Source organism: Cydia amplana, chromosome 8, assembly GCF_948474715.1.
Source record: "Cydia amplana chromosome 8, ilCydAmpl1.1, whole genome shotgun sequence".
Lineage (NCBI taxonomy): Eukaryota > Metazoa > Arthropoda > Insecta > Lepidoptera > Tortricidae > Cydia > Cydia amplana.
The window spans coordinates 14,529,264-14,546,577 of NC_086076.1; the positions used below are offsets into that span (position 1 = coordinate 14,529,264).

At 36.5% G+C, this 17,314-nt stretch overlaps 1 protein-coding gene across 1 annotated transcript in view; it reads right to left on the reverse strand.

The window, feature by feature from the left end:
• Positions 1–1,981: 1,981 nt before the first annotated feature.
• LOC134650479 (uncharacterized) overlaps positions 1,982–17,314 on the reverse strand; it is a 166,278-nt gene continuing 150,945 nt past the window's right edge. The window contains exons 35-51 of the mRNA XM_063505435.1: positions 16,986–17,297; positions 16,734–16,907; positions 16,453–16,587; positions 16,000–16,311; positions 15,748–15,921; positions 15,527–15,664; positions 15,136–15,447; positions 14,725–14,895; positions 13,986–14,117; positions 9,475–9,630; positions 6,952–7,095; positions 5,372–5,502; positions 4,463–5,014; positions 3,885–4,079; positions 3,021–3,283; positions 2,763–2,948; positions 1,982–2,682 (exon numbers count right to left, since the gene is read on the reverse strand). Of these exons, the coding sequence (XP_063361505.1) occupies positions 2,217–2,682; positions 2,763–2,948; positions 3,021–3,283; positions 3,885–4,079; positions 4,463–5,014; positions 5,372–5,502; positions 6,952–7,095; positions 9,475–9,630; positions 13,986–14,117; positions 14,725–14,895; positions 15,136–15,447; positions 15,527–15,664; positions 15,748–15,921; positions 16,000–16,311; positions 16,453–16,587; positions 16,734–16,907; positions 16,986–17,297 (3,953 nt within the window). The 3' untranslated portion in view covers positions 1,982–2,216. The remainder of the gene's footprint in view (positions 2,683–2,762; positions 2,949–3,020; positions 3,284–3,884; positions 4,080–4,462; positions 5,015–5,371; positions 5,503–6,951; positions 7,096–9,474; positions 9,631–13,985; positions 14,118–14,724; positions 14,896–15,135; positions 15,448–15,526; positions 15,665–15,747; positions 15,922–15,999; positions 16,312–16,452; positions 16,588–16,733; positions 16,908–16,985; positions 17,298–17,314) is intronic.

The window sequence follows — 17,314 nt, forward strand, 5'->3', positions numbered from 1 at the left end:
TTTTCGTTCTATATAGAACTTTTTTTATTTGACTTCACTTTGAGGTAGTTTCATGGAATTTCTACGTTTGTGTATTTGCCATTTTTACAGATACCTATTTGTCTTCCATAGAAAAACCTCTGTCATAGGTTAGATTGGAGACTTCCTAACTACCCAAGATAATTTCCAGTTTATTGGAATAGCTTATTAAAGAGTAAAGGGTTGATCCGTTGTAATTTTCTAATTTTACTGTCACTTATGTCATGTATTTACTTATGTCGTCATGTTGTATCTCTTTTTTTTGTATTAGTTGTGTAAATTGTGTGTAATTTTATTTTTCGGCTTATTTTATGTTTCTTTTTTTTTTTTTTTTGTCTGTTACCTTCCGTGATTATCCTCACTTGATGGTCTCATCGGAAGATCAGCGCTGGAAGTCGCCAGCAACATGCTGAGATGGGGCCATTTCGTGACACTTTATTTTTCACTTTGTTATTTCTATGTATGTCTTTTGTCTGTGTGTTTACGAATAAAAATTATTCTATTCTATTCTATTCTATTCTTATTCGTTAGAAGATATCTGTCCCATAAGAAAGGCTAAATTATGTCGAGGCCAATCATAGTCACATCCCAAGAGTCTGGACGGGTATGCCGAAACACTCTCGTTTGATTGGGTACGGTTTTATTGTTAGCTTATACCACAGACAAGACATCCTCTAGACTGAGCATAGTACCGCTATCCCCCTCTGCCACAAATATACGGTAGTTTTACTCCATCTTCGAGTCAAAGTGTCTTTGTGTGACGTCCGTGTCTTTGAACGGACCAATCACGGCACGGGAACTCGCTCACCTCGTCCCCCCGCACCCCAGTATTTTAGGCAGCATCGGTTTCATGAAATAATTGCTCTAAACTCCGTCTAGAGGATTCCTATTCTATGGCTTAATACTCGTGTTAGTTGGTGGTAGTGTGTGTTTTAAATAATCCATGACATCAATAATACTGTAGGTTGCTATTGCTATAAAATAAGTCAGTCCAAGCTAATTCTAAACAGACTTGAAAGTCGCACCATAAACGTCGAATTTAAGACATTTATAATGGCACTATCACACTTTATCTACTGAGACTACAGTCTATATACTTCAGTATAAAAAAATAAAAAAATAATGTACTCACATTGCGTTACGCATCCATTTTCAATTGACTTAATTATCTCATATTCCCACTCCCACATCCGCAATACCGAGTTTCTATAATGAGCTAATTAGAGATCGCGCAATGAAAGAAAACGTAATTTTTTTACCTCTTTGTCTATTTTTTGTGGTATAATTTATTTGGGTGTGGTGTGTACCTATTTCAGGAATGCCCGAAGTTAGGAAATTGTGTCAAGCGTTTTTATAATTTATGCCGAGATATTTTTGTGTCAGTATTTTATAAGACTTTCATTAAACGTGCCCTCAGCCAATAATAAAGTTGTACCAGAACTTCTCGTTCATCTGTTTGTAGTAGATTTTACAATTTTAGTCGATTTCGTATTAATCTTACTAGAATAACTGAAAAGGACTTCTTTCAAAAGCGACGCTCTAAACTACGATCACAGTTGTGAGCTCAATGATAAAAGCTCAAAAATTATTGCTAATTAGCAGATTCAGACAACTTTAGGTATCCAACATAAAAACCTACATGTACACGTATATAGGTACCTCTGATAACATTAATCTAATAAATAGATACCCTACAAGTCCCACAACCGCCAGATACAAAAAGTGGCTGAGGAAAAATGGGCCATGTATCTACTTTTGAGGTTGATTCTATCGTAAACAAATTTTGTGCGCATTGCCAGTAAGAGTTAAGAAAAGCGATTATAATTAAAATACAGAGTGTTGCATATCTACTACAGTTTTTGATATTATTTATAGGAATTTTCAGTGTGAGTCAAAGTAATAAAAAGCATAAACCTTATTGTTGACTAAATGAATTATCGATTTAAGTAAAGTAAGTAAATGATTTTATAAAAAATACAGTGTTTATTGAGATTTAATAAAAGTGATAACATCTGTTAGTCGCTGAGAGGTCGTTGGCTCGAGCTTACTCACGCTTCTGGATTTTAACAAAAGGATGTGCATACTAATGAATTTATTTAAGGAAACAGATTAAACGTTTTAATCATATTATAAAAATGGTAAAAAAAGTGTTTAATAACATTATTTACCTACATGTATTTATTTGCACTTATTGCAGCTTAAAACTTGTATATTTCTAAGTCCGATGAATTATCATCCGGAATGTCTTCTACGTGAATAATCTTTTCCACATTCTCGTTAAACGTAACTACTGATTTCCTTCGGCTCTTGTTTTTCCTTTCGCCGAATTCATCTTCCTCTCCTGAATTCTCGTCGTCTTTTAGCTTGTCTATTGATTGTATTACTATGGGAAGTGTAACTTCGGTGGCACGAGTCGGTGCCATATTTATTACTGTATCGACTGATTCTTTTGGATCTACTACTTGCGAGGTTTGGGCTTTCGGGCTAACTTCTCCTACCGGAGCGTCAAGCATTTCTTGAAGCCTCCTTTCACTTCTTTTCAACTCATCTATATTGAGCCTTGGTTTTCTCAAACTGTCAATCTTTTGGGGTGATTGCAGTGGTTCATCATGAGAGGCTAAACTATTAGCGTCACTGAACTGTTCATAATTTCGTGCCTTTCTCCTGTGAACAATGACGCGAATACGTGAGTTAGTTTAGCTATGATAACACAAGCAAATATATGTTAGTAACTGTACTCTTACCATCTGAGGAAGAACCATAAGGCAATAAGCAGCATTAGTATGAAGAGCAGGATACTCAGGACTATTGTTGCGACTAATAGACCTGTATCACGTCCTCCGCCGTATATCTCGCGGCCTTCTAGATAATCTTCCAGTGATACTGTGCTCGTGACATCAACCCCGGTTATTAAGTTGTCGGTTATGTCGCTGAAATTAAAAGGTATTTTTTAATAATGAGAACGTTTTTAGAATAGCGAATCGAATTGATTATTATCTTACTTTGTAAGCTGGTCAACGGCCACCGGTTCGCGATCAATTAAGCCGTAAACATAAAGCTGCAATGACGCTCCTTCGGTGGTGACTTCTCGTTTGCGTCTTGTATTCGCAGAATCGCTTGGGTCATCGGATATGACCGCGGAGCTGAGAACTTTGACCTCGTACCCTACAGCCGAACTCAGATTTTCCAAAATAGTTTGCTCTTGGTCTAGGAATGCGTTGCGGATAGTAACAACAGCGATATGACTCGTATCTAATAGTTTTACCTAGAATGAGAAAGTTAAATATAAGTAGTCATAGGTTTTTCCAACCCATAGCTATTGACAAGTAAATATAAAATGATTTCATTTATTTTTTCCCAGATGATTGATGAGCTAGTGTTAACTATAACAAAATTTACTATCATTAGAAATAGGTGAGCTTACAATGCTCACGCCATACATGGCTATCGTTACTTGTTAATAATAACTTGTATATTAGGAGTTATGGTAAAAGTTATTAAATAATACGTTTTGAACTCGCTTAAAACTTTATCTTACTAAAATAAATTTTCGCAAAGCTCGCTTAAAACTTATTAGGTTAGGTATAAATAGGTTTTTATCTACATATGTATGGGGTGAGCTTACTTATATTTTTTTGCTAACACGTTGCCTTTTAGTAGGTATAATACGTATATGAAGTTATTATTAAACATTTTTATCCGTTTGTCTACATCCTGCACGTTGAAAATTGCGTTAGACGTTTGCAAAAATTTAACAGAGACGTTTTATGAAAAAGGGGGTCAAATGTACGCTATTATTCAGAAAATTCACGTGTAGGGCTTTAGTTTAACATTGTCAAAATATATTATATGTAAGTAACAATTACCAGAAGTTCTATAGATGTAGTTAGACCATCTTCCCTCCCATTAAGGTCAGTGACTGACACAACGAGGCGCTGGTCTTGCGACAGGCTGGCTCCATCTCTGACATGGACGTAGCCTGTAGTTGACGCCACCGCCAAAACTTCCGACGCACTCCAGAACGACAACGCCGCGTTCTCACCCACGTCAGCGTCAGTGGCCTGAGGTAATCCAATATCCCATAAAATACATGAACATTCATCCAACTTTACTTGAGATTGGAGTCACGAAATGACGCGTGACTTTTTTGCGGGAGCATTCGCAACAGCTTAAACATTAACTCAGTGGATTCACATTTGGTATGGAAATTAGTATTTCACTCAAAGGGTAAATTCAAAGAGGAGATTTAGGTGCGTGCTGATGTCTAAGACGTAAAATCATGTAAATGCCCACCTTTGTATGTTAGGTGCGTATTTTTAATCTCACATTATTTGTTACTGAAAACGCTTAAAGTATACAGTAACGTTTAAAGAAGTATAAAGTTATGTAAAATCAAACCCATTGCTCGTATAAAATTTAATCCTAAAATAAAAGTTAACTTTACCTTTAATTCTGCCAAAGCTCGAGGGAGCACAATATCTTCAAGTTCAGGAATAGGATATCCACACACAATGGGCTCGTTTTCATTCCCGACAAATATGGGGTAGTTGTCGTTAATATCGTTAACTATCAAGTTGACGAAGCTTCTTCGAGAGTTATATAAAATTGTGTCAGTAAGTATCCATCTGTTGCTGCCGTATTCGTAGGGCCCGAGCCAGTCTAGTCTGGGGTTTACTGTGGACCGCTTAGCCCGACTCTGTGTGTCACTGGCGCATTCCAATACCAGTTCCACCTGAACTTGCGACAATGCCATGAAAGCTATTCGCGTGTCTTCTCGATCGATTGCTCTTGCATGTAGACCAGTGTTGTCAACGTAGAGCCAGTCTTGGTCGAGGGGCCAGCGGTTGGTCAGCCTGAACTGGCAACCAGCTTGAGCTTCGCTGTCGAGGACTACGAGGTTAGTGTGTGGTTCCTCTTCGTCTCTGTCCAGGATTATGAGAGGCGGAAGCGCGTGGTCGTCTCCGCATGTTGCGACGACTTCTACTGTTAGTTGTACCTGCACAGTAACAATATTAATGGCAAGAATGCTCAGAGTAAAAAAAAAACATTACACTTAAGATAAAGAAATTCAGTCTAATGGACCGGAGAGCAATGAAGCGGAACATTCTATAGAAATTTACATATAAGTGGCCAGTATTCGTTGCTATTAAATGTAGTTAGGTATAGTTTGAAAATTAACACATTGAATTTGGAACGTGGATGAAACGTATAATAGGTAACTTAAGTTTAACTAGGCAGCAGTAAAAAAATTGCCTCTTTTTTCTTTTTGGAACTAATAAATATTTATGTAATTACATAGTTTGTAATTTTTAGCTAAGCTTTTACTTATTAGATATTTTATATATTTTCTTACCGCCGTTGTAGCGTGGACTTGGGTGATAGTTGATGTAGCTATCGCTTGGAAGCTATACACGCCAGTATTTGTTGGTGCAGACAAATGTATTTCTCCAACGCTGTTAATAGAAATCCGTTCTCGGAGATGAACTGGAAACAAAGACAAGTGAATAATAAGTGTTTTTGTCGCTGCAGATAATGGTTTTAGTGGGATGAATGCTAACAATTTATTGGCCGCATTAATAACAAAGATAGGGGGATAAGGAAAAATGTTTGAGCATTTTTAAAATAAACTTTCGCGTGAGTCGCTTGATACCTAATGAGCGTGGGAGTGAGGGTCGATGAATTGTTTTTTTTTGCGAGATTCCTGTACTGTTGAATTGTGTACTGTTTGGTTCCAGAATTATATAAAATACTTCGAAACCGAATCAAATACCTATATAACTACTCACGGTTAATTACGAAATATTAGTTTTTAAATCTTTTAATTAATAATTCAATAAATAAAATCTCGTGTTAATGTTAAACTTGCAGTAGGTAGGTATTATTGCTGGATAAAGAAACATATGAAGTTGTGTTAGGTAATAATAAGGGTAAGGTAGAACAATAACTAAATTGTTGCTTTTGACCTTATCTGAGACATCGCTATTTGGGCAGTATTTAAACATATGTACATTATAACAAAATACCTTTTATGTATGCCTAATCATTTATTAGGTACCTGTGGTAATAAATGCCGTTTGTGCGATTTTGCTAACGTGTTACGACCAGGCGCTCAATTTAATCACACCGTTTTGTGTTATAAAACTTATAAACAGGTAAGTACTAGAGTAATTTTATGATCTGAATTTCATTACGATTTGAAATCTAATGTGATATGTACATTAGATTTCAAATCGTAATGAAATTCATATAGCTAATTAATCAGGATAACGTATGTCGGCTTAACTTATAAGCTTATTAGGGATGTTAATCTGATAACCATACGCTTTATAATAACATATCCTTCGGATTTACGCGTTTAACGAGACTATGTTCCACACGTTAACCTATATCTGCTTAAAATTATAACTCGTCGAGTAAAAGTTACAGGGCCATCTTTACCTCCTGATAAAGACGGCCATGTAACTCGACATAAAGGTTTGCTGCACCTCAGTTTTAGGAATTGGGATAAAAAATAATGAAGATTATTTTAGCGGTAAACATGGCCAACAATTTTAACTCGTGGTTGGAAGTGTAATCTAGGCTCAGTTTTAGACATGTTGTAAAATTGAGTGTTGGTGACCTAGCCGTGTACTGGGTTCAAAACCACCATCGGTACACGGGTACACGGGTTTTTGAAACTGTTGTACGGAACATGATTTTCGGTTGTAGAGCCTATACCATATTTCCCATCTAGATTGAAAGATCCTAGTCATGTCCGTGTAATTTCTTGGGATTAGCTTGCTAAAGCAGACCTCGGTCACCTCGCCCTAGTTTAAGATGCAACCGGGAAAAAGTTAAGATGACGAGGAGTAAGTATGAAGATTTTTAAAAATACACCCTTTTAAAAATGTTCTTCTATCCGTTCTCCGGTCTCCGATCAATGTTACTAATTACCATCATCTACAGCTAGGGAGTATGCTATACTCTCGCCGTTGCTCGCTGTTGCTTGGACCAGTCCTAGTAGTCCTGTCTGCGCCATGTCAGCGCGCAGCACATATGATGGGGACTCGAACGCTACCGTCGGTAGCTCTGGGGGTTCTGTAAATGTTTGCAAATTGAGAAATACAATCAAAACTGGTATGGTAGATTTAAATAAAAGTTACGCGTTTTCGTTCTTGACGAATGACGAATCTGGACTTCGTTTGTTTAAGTTTTTATATTCATTTTGTAGTCATACTCATTCGATAATTTTCGATTAAATAAATTGCAAAAAACTGTAATGACTTAATGAGCCTATAATTGTCGGTTTTAAAAGCAGACCATATGATATGCCACTTTCGAGGCGGTCGTTGCAACGTGGTACCTATAATAAAATACATTATGATTTTAGAAGTTGGATGAAAAAAGCGGCCAAGTGCGAGTCGGACTCGCCCATGAAGGGTTCCGTATTTAGGGGATTTATGACGTATTAAAAAAAAACTACTTACTAGATCTTGCTCAAACCAATTTTCGGTGGAAGTTTGCATGGTAATGTACATCATATATTTTTTTTAGTTTTATCATTCTCTTATTTTAGAAGTTACAGGGGGGGGGGACACACATTTTACCACTTTGGAAGTGTCTCTCGCGCAAACTATTCAGTTTAAAAAAAAATGATATTAGAAACCTCAATATCATTTTTGAAGACCTATCCATAGATACCCCACACGTATGGGTTTGATGAAAAAATTTTTTTTGAGTTTCAGTTCTAAGTATGGGGAACCCCAAAAAAAATTTTTTGTTTTTCTATTTTTGTATGAAAATCTTAATGCGGTTCACAGAATACATCTACTTACCAAGTTTCAACATTATAGTTCTTATAGTTTCGGAAAAAAGTGACTGTGACATACGGACGGACAGACAGACGGGCAGACAGACAGACATGACGAATCTATAAGGGTTCCGTTTTTTGCCATTTGGCTACGGAACCCTAAAAAGCGGCCAAGTGCGAGTCGGACTCGCCCATGAAGGGTTCCGTATTTAGGCGATTTATGACGTATAAAAAAAAAACTACTTACTAGATCTCGTTCAAACCAATTTTCGGTGGAAGTTTACATGGTAATGTACATCATATATTTTTTTTAGTTTTATCATTCTCTTATTTTAGAAGTTACAGGGGGGGGGGACACACATTTTACCACTTTGGAAGTGTCTCTCGCGCAAACTATTCAGTTTAGAAAAAAATGATATTAGAAACCTCAATATCATTTTTGAAGACCTATCCATAGATACCCCACACGTATGGGTTTGATGAAAAAAAAATTTTTGAGTTTCAGTTCGAAGTATGGGGAACCCCAAAAATTTATTGTTTTTTTTTCTATTTTTGTGTGAAAATCTTAATGCGGTTCACAGAATACATCTACTTACCAAGTTACAACAGTATAGTTCTTATAGTTTCGGAGAAAAGTGGCTGTGACATACGGACGGACAGACAGACGGACAGACAGACAGACATGACGAATATATAAGGGTTCCGTTTTTTGCCATTTGGCTACGGAACCCTAAAAAGGAGGATTGCATTAAACATGTGAACTTTGGGTTACTTACTTATTTAAAAATAGAACGCTTGACACGTGTAATCATTAACAGAACTAAACGGCGTTATTCATTAACGTCTCATCAACAACGATCATCAACTGATTTAGTTAGCAGCCGTTTTTGAATAACGCCATAAGCCAATAAGTTAGTTTGAGAGTTAGGGATGTTGAGTTACCTATTTAGTTTGACCAAGCCCACCTTTATAAGCCGTTTCAACTTAAGTAAGCCGCAAGGGTAAAAGTGTTTGCTTTTATTATTAATTGGTCCCGAAATTTCCATTTGCCTCAGTACATAGGATTAATATTGATACCCTCGTGACCCTCGAATTATTTGGGAGTGACCAATGCCAATATACTAGGCCCTAGAGCGAGATTACTGACGGACAGTTTCAGGTTTATTCGTTCCCGATTGGTAACTTTTAATGCCATTCCTTAGAGGATAAATCTGCAATATTATAACTATTATAAGTCAAGCAAGTTGACCTCAGCGTTTATTAACTAAGTAAAGAGTCGGAGTAACGGAGTTCAATAGATGAGGAAAATTGAAAATAAATGCTAATGGCCGCACTGAGCTTTTGACAGATACCACAGAATAAATAATAGTACTAAGTACAGAAGACTCACTCTCTAACAAAACGTGTCTGTTACGATCAGCACCGATATGGCCGCTAGGTGGCGACAGCGCCACGCACGGCTTATGGCTTTCCCCAAAATTGGGGCCGAACGGATGCACTTTTAGCTACCTGTAGCAAAGCGACGAAATCGCGGAGTGAGACACGCCTGCAGATGTTGTGTTGCGATGCGGATAAGGGTTGAAAATTAATCCTTCCCTTAATCTTCAGTATATCTACAGGAGAATTGTAATTACCCAACTATGGCTTGGATGCATACGTGTTCTTACCTGATTGTGTAACATCGAAAATGACTACTGCGCTTGCGCTGCCCGCTCGTAGCTCGAGCGCCACGTGTGAGACTCCCTCAGGCAGATTCAGGGTGCCAGTCGCTCCGACTACTACCGTATCTCCCGATACAGAGGCGGAAAAGAGCTCCCTGTAAACTGAAGGCAAAGTCCCAATTATCCACTTTATGGATTTCATTCATACAGCGGATATGCACTTTTGCAGCTCGCTGTAAATTGCAGATTCTGGGGCCTATTGCATAACATTTTACAACTCATAATACAAGCGGAAGTCTCTTTCTAATAATTTAATAAAAGGGAATGAAAAGAGGCGTCCGCTTGTATGAGTTGTAAAATGTTATGCAATAGGCCCCTAGTCTCATGACCATTATTTTGTGAGGTTATATTATATTACATTTATCATAAGGTTGTACTTGTAGTTATAGGAAAAAAACTCAAGTCCCTCCTCAATTTAGTAGGTAATTAATTCTTAAACTTGGTAGTAGACAACCTAGAGAGGGAAACCTCATAATTATGATTAAACTAAAACAGAAAAAGACACTGTACATAAATAATAGGCGTTAAAGCTGTAACATAATTAAAAAAAAACCTTTATTATTCTCTTAGGTCATCTATATATAACAATAAAAATCTATACATGAGTTTTCTAAGTTGTAAGCCATAAATTTGTATTTTTCTTAGTTTTCTTAAAATAACATTTTTTTTTATAAACCCAGTAGTGTGCCGAATTATGGTCTTACAATACAAGAATACTGTAGGTACTAGTTTTGTATTCAATAACGCCCTTACTCGAATATAATCATTATAAATGTAGCCGATGCAAAAAATATAACTCGACATTGATTCAAATATATTTAAGTACCTAACCCCTATTCGTACGCAATCTTCTATATATATAAATGCAAGTGTCCTGACTGACTGACTGACTGACTGATTCATCAACGCAGAGCCGAAACTACAAAAGCTAGAAAGTTGAAATTCGCACACTAGGTTGCATTTATAAAGTGTACAAGAGATAAGAAGCGATTTTGAAAAATTCAACCCCTAAGGGGGTTAAAAAGGGGATGAAAGGTTGTATGGGGTACAAGTTTTATTTTAAGCTAGGAATTTGAAACTTTGTAAAAATGTATTATATTAAAAAACAAGAAAACTAATTTCAGCGTTTTTGAAAATTCATCCCCCAAGGTGGTGAAAAAGGGGTTGAAAGTTTGTATGGAGATCAAATATTTTTGTGAGTGTGGGACTTGAAACTTTGTATATAGGGATATTATTATAAGACAGGAAAAGTAATTTCAGCGTTTTTGAAAATTCATCCCCTAACAGGGTTAAAAAGGGGTTGAAAGTTTGAATCCATTACAAATGCCTTGAAACTTCTTAGAAAGGCATAGTAGCCGATTACAAAATAAAGTAATTGCGACGTTTTTGGAAATTCAACCCCTAAGGGGGTTAAAAAGGGGATGAAAGTTCGTTTTTGGGTTCAAATTTCATTTTAAGCTAGGAACTTGAAACTTTACAAATAGATATTAAATTTAAATACAAGAAAACTAATTTCAGCGTTTTTGAAATTTCATCCCCTAAGGTGGTGAAAAAAGGGTTGAAAGTTTGTATGGACATCAAACATTTTTTCGAGCGCGGGACTTGAATCTTTGTATTTGGGGATATTATTAAAAGACAGGAAAAGTAAATTCAGCGTTTTTTAAAATTCATCCCCTAACAGGGTTAAAAAGGGGTTGAAAGTTTGTATGTGGTTCAAATTTTATTTTAAGCTAGGTACTTGAAACTTCGGAAAAAGATATATTATTAAAATACAAGAAAACTAATTTCAGCGTTTTTGAAAATTCATCCCGTAAGGTGGTGAAAAAGGGGTTGAAAGTTTGTATGGATATCAAACATTTTTTCGAACGCGGGACTTGAATCTTTGTATTTGGGGATATTATTTAAACACAGGAAAAGTAATTTCAGCGTTTTGTAAAATTCATCCCCTAACAGGGTTAAAAAGGAGTTGAAAGTTTGAATCCATAACAAATGCTTTGAAACTTCTTAGAAAGGCATAATAGCCGATTTCAAAATAAAGTAATTGCAACGTTTTTGGAAATTCAACCCCTAAGGGAGTTAAAAAGGGGATGAAAGTTCATCTTGAGTGCAAATTTTATATTAGGTAGGAACTTGTAAATTTGCAAAAAGATATTAAATTTAAACACAAGAAAACTAATTTCAGCGTTTTTGAAAATTCATCCCCCAAGGTGGTGAAAAAGGGGTTGAAAGTTTGTATGGAGATCAAATATTTTTGTGAGTGTGGGACTTGAAACTTTGTATATGGGGATATTATTATAAGACAGGAAAAGTAATTTCAGCGTTTTTGAAAATTCATACCCTAACAGGGTTAAAAAGGGGTTGAAAGTATGAATCCATTACAAATGCCTTGAAACTTCTTAGAAAGGCATAGTAGCCGATTACAAAATAAAGTAATTGCGACGTTTTTGGAAATTCAACCCCTAAGGGGGTTAAAAAGGGGATGAAAGTTCGTTTTGGGGTGCAAATTTCATTTTAAGCTAGGAACTTGAAACTTTACAAATAGATATTAAATTTAAATACAAGAAAACTAATTTCAGCGTTTTTGAAATTTCATTCCCTAAGGTGGTGAAAAAAGGGTTGAAAGTTTGTATGGACATCAAACATTTTTTCGAGCGCGGGACTTGTATCTTTGTATTTGGGGATATTATTAAAAGACAGGAAAAGTAATTTCAGCGTTTTTTAAAATTCATCCCCTAACAGGGTTAAAAAGGGGTTGAAAGTTTGTATGTGGTTCAAATTTTATTTTATGCTAGGTACTTGAAACTTCGGAAAAAATTATATTATTAAAATACAAGAAAACTAATTTCAGCGTTTATGAAAATTCATCCCGTAAGGTGGTGAAAAAGGGGTTGAAAGTTTGTATGGATATCAAACATTTTTTCGAGCGCGGGACTTGAATCTTTGTATTTGGGGATATTATTAAAAGACAGGAAAATTTATTTCAGCGTTTTGTAAAATTCATCCCCTAACAGGGTTAAAAAGGGGTTGAAAGTTTGAATCCATTACAAATGCTTTGAAACTTCTTAGAAAGGCATAATAGCCGATCACAAAATAAAGTAATTGCGACATTTTTTGGAAATTCAACCCCTAAGGGGGTTAAAAAGGGGATGAAAGTTCGTCTTGGGGTGCAAATTTCATTTTAAGCTAGGAACTTGAAACTTTGCAAATAGATATTAAATTTAAATACAAGAAAACTAATTTCAGCGTTTTTAAAAATTCATCCCCTAAGGTGGTGAAAAAAGGGTTGAAAGTTTGTATGGATATCAAACATTTTTTCGAGCGCGGGACTTGAATCTTTGTATTTGGGGATATTATTAGAAGACAATACAAGTAATTTCAGCGTTTTGTAAAATTCATCCCCTAACAGGTTTAAAAAGGGGTTGAAAGTTCGTACGGAGTTCAAATTTTATTTTAAGCTAGGAACTTGAAAATTCATAAAAAGGTATTATTTTAAAACGGAAAAAAAATAATTTCAGCGTTTTTGAAAATTTATATCTCAAGGTGGTGGTTTGTATGGAGTTCAAACATTTTTGTGAGAACGGGGCTTGAATCTTTGTACAGAGGCATATTATTAGAATACAAGAAAAGCCATTTCAGCGTTTTTAAAAATTCATCCCCTAAAATGGTTAAAAAGTTCAAATTTTATTTACTTCAAACTTCGTAAATAGGTAGTTATGTAGTAGGTTTTATTGAATAGAGGACATGAAAATCTTCTAAAGAGGTTGAGAGGGATTATGTCGAGAACAATTTTATTTAGTTAGGGGCTAGAAACTTCGTAGGTTGTGAAAGACAAGTCTCATGCGTTGTATAATATTAATAATTAACAAATGATTAACCGTCCTACTGCAATATTTTGCTGCATAATGTTCTAAGCTAATGTAGAATAACCACCAATATACAAATCCACGCGTACGAAGTCGCGGGCAACAGCTAGTATAACATAATTTTTAACATTTTATAATGAATTAATGATACCTAGGTACTTATTTCTTTCAACTCAAACCTCAAACCGGCCCACGTGGGTCGGTCCACTCGGTCCGTCGGCGCCGTGTATTCAATACCCGAACGGAGCCGATATCCGGATCCGAACGCACTACACGGGGGAACGGACTACACGGGGGAACGGACTACACGGGAACGGACTTCGACGGGTTCGGGTAGTTCGGACGCTTAGCACCGCCGGGGCTAAGAACACGGACACACGGGTTGGCGGGTAGCACGGATATCGGGAGCCCTAGTAATTATATCAAATACAAATTTGACCACCCACACATACCTACAAGAAGGGGTTTTGTAGATTGTTTCACCTATAGTGTACCTACATTTAGATTTCACAGACACACACTCATACCGTATTAACAGATTTTCTTTGTAGCGTATCTACTGGCCTAAATATAATTAATTACATCATAATTTACCTCCAAGTATTTCGATGTCGATCCCAGCAGCGTGCCCTGTGATAGTAATCGGCTCATGTTGAACCACGTTATTGTTGATGGTTCCCTCGTACAGGACTTTATCAAAAGCCTCATTTATGACGGATCCCGAATCTGTAAAATTCAAAAAAGTTAAAAAACTTAAAATGACTGTGGGATTTTCCTTAAAAACTAGATCTATAGATTAATCCTATCATTTAAGAACGAAAACCACAACTATAAATATTGTTTAATGCGTTGCTGAAAATATGAGACGATTAATGAACAAGAAGGAAAATGATCAACAAAGGATATGCTCCTTAGTAAGAGACAACTATCGATTTATGTGTAATCGGAGATGACGGGCTCGAACATAAGTAATCTCAATCCCTCCCTTGATAAGATACGACAAACAAGGTACAAGCTAAGTTTGATATCTATAATGTAAAGTGGGGAATAATTTATTGTAATCAAACGTTATCAAAAGGACACATATTTTGTGTTAATGGATAATGTAGCGAGTGACAGGAAATGAAAAGATGACATGTCATCGATAACGAAAACAAGCAATCGTCGATCTCCATTCGCTGATTATATTAGCTCTATTGTGTAGAGTACTTGTAAATCTAAATCTTTAAGAGAGAAGAAAGCATAATGTCCGAATATATTGGTCCTTGAATCTCTGATAATGTATGGAAAAGGAAATTATTAATAAAATAACGAAACTAAAATGAAGACTTACCGTCAATTATGGATATGATGATAATTGTACTCGCAGTCGTCTCTGATTTTACTGCTCTCACAATCATAATAATTTTTCGAAGATCAACCAATAATGCAGGAGGAATTGGTTGCTCCACAACTAGTGTTATCGAATTTTCAATTATGGATAACGTAAACCATTGGGAATTATCTGGAAGAATAATAAACAAGCTATGGAAACTTTCCAATTTGTAAACCCTGCATTCACTTCAAAATTGATTTACTTGCATTCACTTAAAAAAGTATATTTTAATACAAATTCTCCTAAAATACCAGTGTGCTGGTAAATGAGACAAAAAAGGCTTTACTTATAAATAACTAAAAAAATGAATCCAAACAAACAGGAAATATGTGGTAAATGAAGGAAGTTTTGTTGACGTTGGAAACTAACCACCCTCCAAGGTAAACAAAACATCGTTGTCGTAGCCAGTGTCCAGTGAGATGGCAGTTTCGAAAGCGAGGCCACCTGATTCGCTGTATTCTCCGGTGTAGTAGGCAGCAGAAAAGGCCAATTCTTCTTCAATAGCAGCCCGTTGAACCTCGATCACTAAAGTTGCCGTAGCCGGTACTGATTGGGTTGCTGATGCTCGCAACTCCAACAACAATATGCCGTTAGCGGGTAACACCTGTCCGGGGATAGTGCTCTGCAGAACGATGTTTACTGTAGCACCTTGCTGCTCGAGATTGAAGTACGAGGCCAAATCTGAAAATAATCAACGTTGAGAAATATCATGGACTACGACAAAATAGAGTTCCATAACACATGATTTCAATGTACTTACCACCAGATAGAGTAAATGTGACAGCATCCGTGTACCCCTCGTTAAGAACAATTGGTTCTACTATACTTAACGCATTATTTTCAATAGAACCAAGATAACTTGATTGTTCGAAACCGAGAATTGTTGCATCGGTATAATCTGGAATAATATAGAAAATCAAATTATTATTTCTTAATTAAAACATGTGATACATACAGCGATGTATATGATAATTTTTTTACCATCAACCAATGATATCACCATGGTTGCTCTTGCAAGATTGCTATTGTCTTTCTGTGCAGTAACACTAAATACCAATTGATGGTTGTTGACTAAAACTGAAGGTGGAATGCCACTAGACAAAGTGAGCGTCGCAGCATTGCCTTGAATTTCCAGATCAAACCATTGTGCATGTTCTGGAAGAAAGGCGTCAGTGAATATATTTGACTTGCGACGACATTTGATCAATAAGTAGGTATATAACAAATTCATACCTCCCTCCAGGCTGAATTGAACGTTTTGGTCATAGCCCACGTCTAATGAAATGGTGGCATCGAAGTCGAGGCCGCTAGTTTCACTGTACTCTCCTATATAGTAGGCAGCACTGAAGACAAGCTCTTCCACAACAGTAGTCCGCTGTGTCTCGATCACTACAGTCGTTGTAGCGGCTATTGCTTGCAGCCTTGACGCTCGCAACTCTAATAACACTATACCGTTTGCAGGTAACAATTGATCTGGGATCTCGCTCTGTAGTACGATATTGACTGTGGAATCTAGTTGCTGTAGACTAAAGTATGAGGCTAGATCTAAAAATAACAAAAATACAAATTTTCATTTCAGTTATTCAAAATATACAATTACATCGTTTACCAACCCAATAAGGAAAAACGATAACCAGCTGTTTGAACACGAATTAGAATGACTAAATATGCGCTTTCAATACTCACCACCAGAAAGTGTGAACGTTACATCATTCGTGTAACCCTCGTTGAGGACAATCGGCTCTAAGCTTAAAGCATTATTGTCAATATAACCAAGATAGTTTGCTCGCTCGAAGCCGAGAATAATTGCGTCAGTGTAATCTGAAATAAATAAAGAGGAAAAATAGAAAAGCCTATTGAATAAATATGTGAGTATTGAAAATATAATTATAATTATGTTTATTATGTGATGTGATTTCATAAGATAATATTTTTAGATACTCAGTAATGTTTCATCTGCTGCTTACCGTCTATTAATGAAATGATAACGGTTGCTCTTGCAATATTGCTATTGGATTTCAGTGCACTAACAATAAATACTAGGTGATGGTTGTTGACTAAGATCGCCGGCGGAATGGCACCGGACATAGTGAGCGTGACAGCATTGCCTTGAACTTCCAGGGCAAACCACTGTGAGTGTTCTGAAAAGAGATTAAATTATAGCAAATTTAATTGTTTACTTGCGCTGATAATGGTTACAAATTGTATGAACCACGTACCGCCTTCCAATGCGAACTGTACGTTTTGATCGTAGCCTACGTCTAGTGCCATGATAGAGTCAAACGCGAGGCCGCTGTTCTCACTGTACTCTCCAATATAGTAAGCAGCACTAAAAGCAAGTTCCTCGATATCGGCAGCTCGCTGGGCCTCGATTACTATAGTTGTCGTAGCGGCTATGGCTTGTGATGCTGACGCTCGCAACTCAAGTAACAAAATACCGTTGGTTGGTATCGTCTCTTCTGGAATGGCACTCTGTAGAACGATGTTAACCGTTGACCCCTGCTGCTGTAGATTGAAATATGAGGCCAGATCTAGAAACGAAAAACAT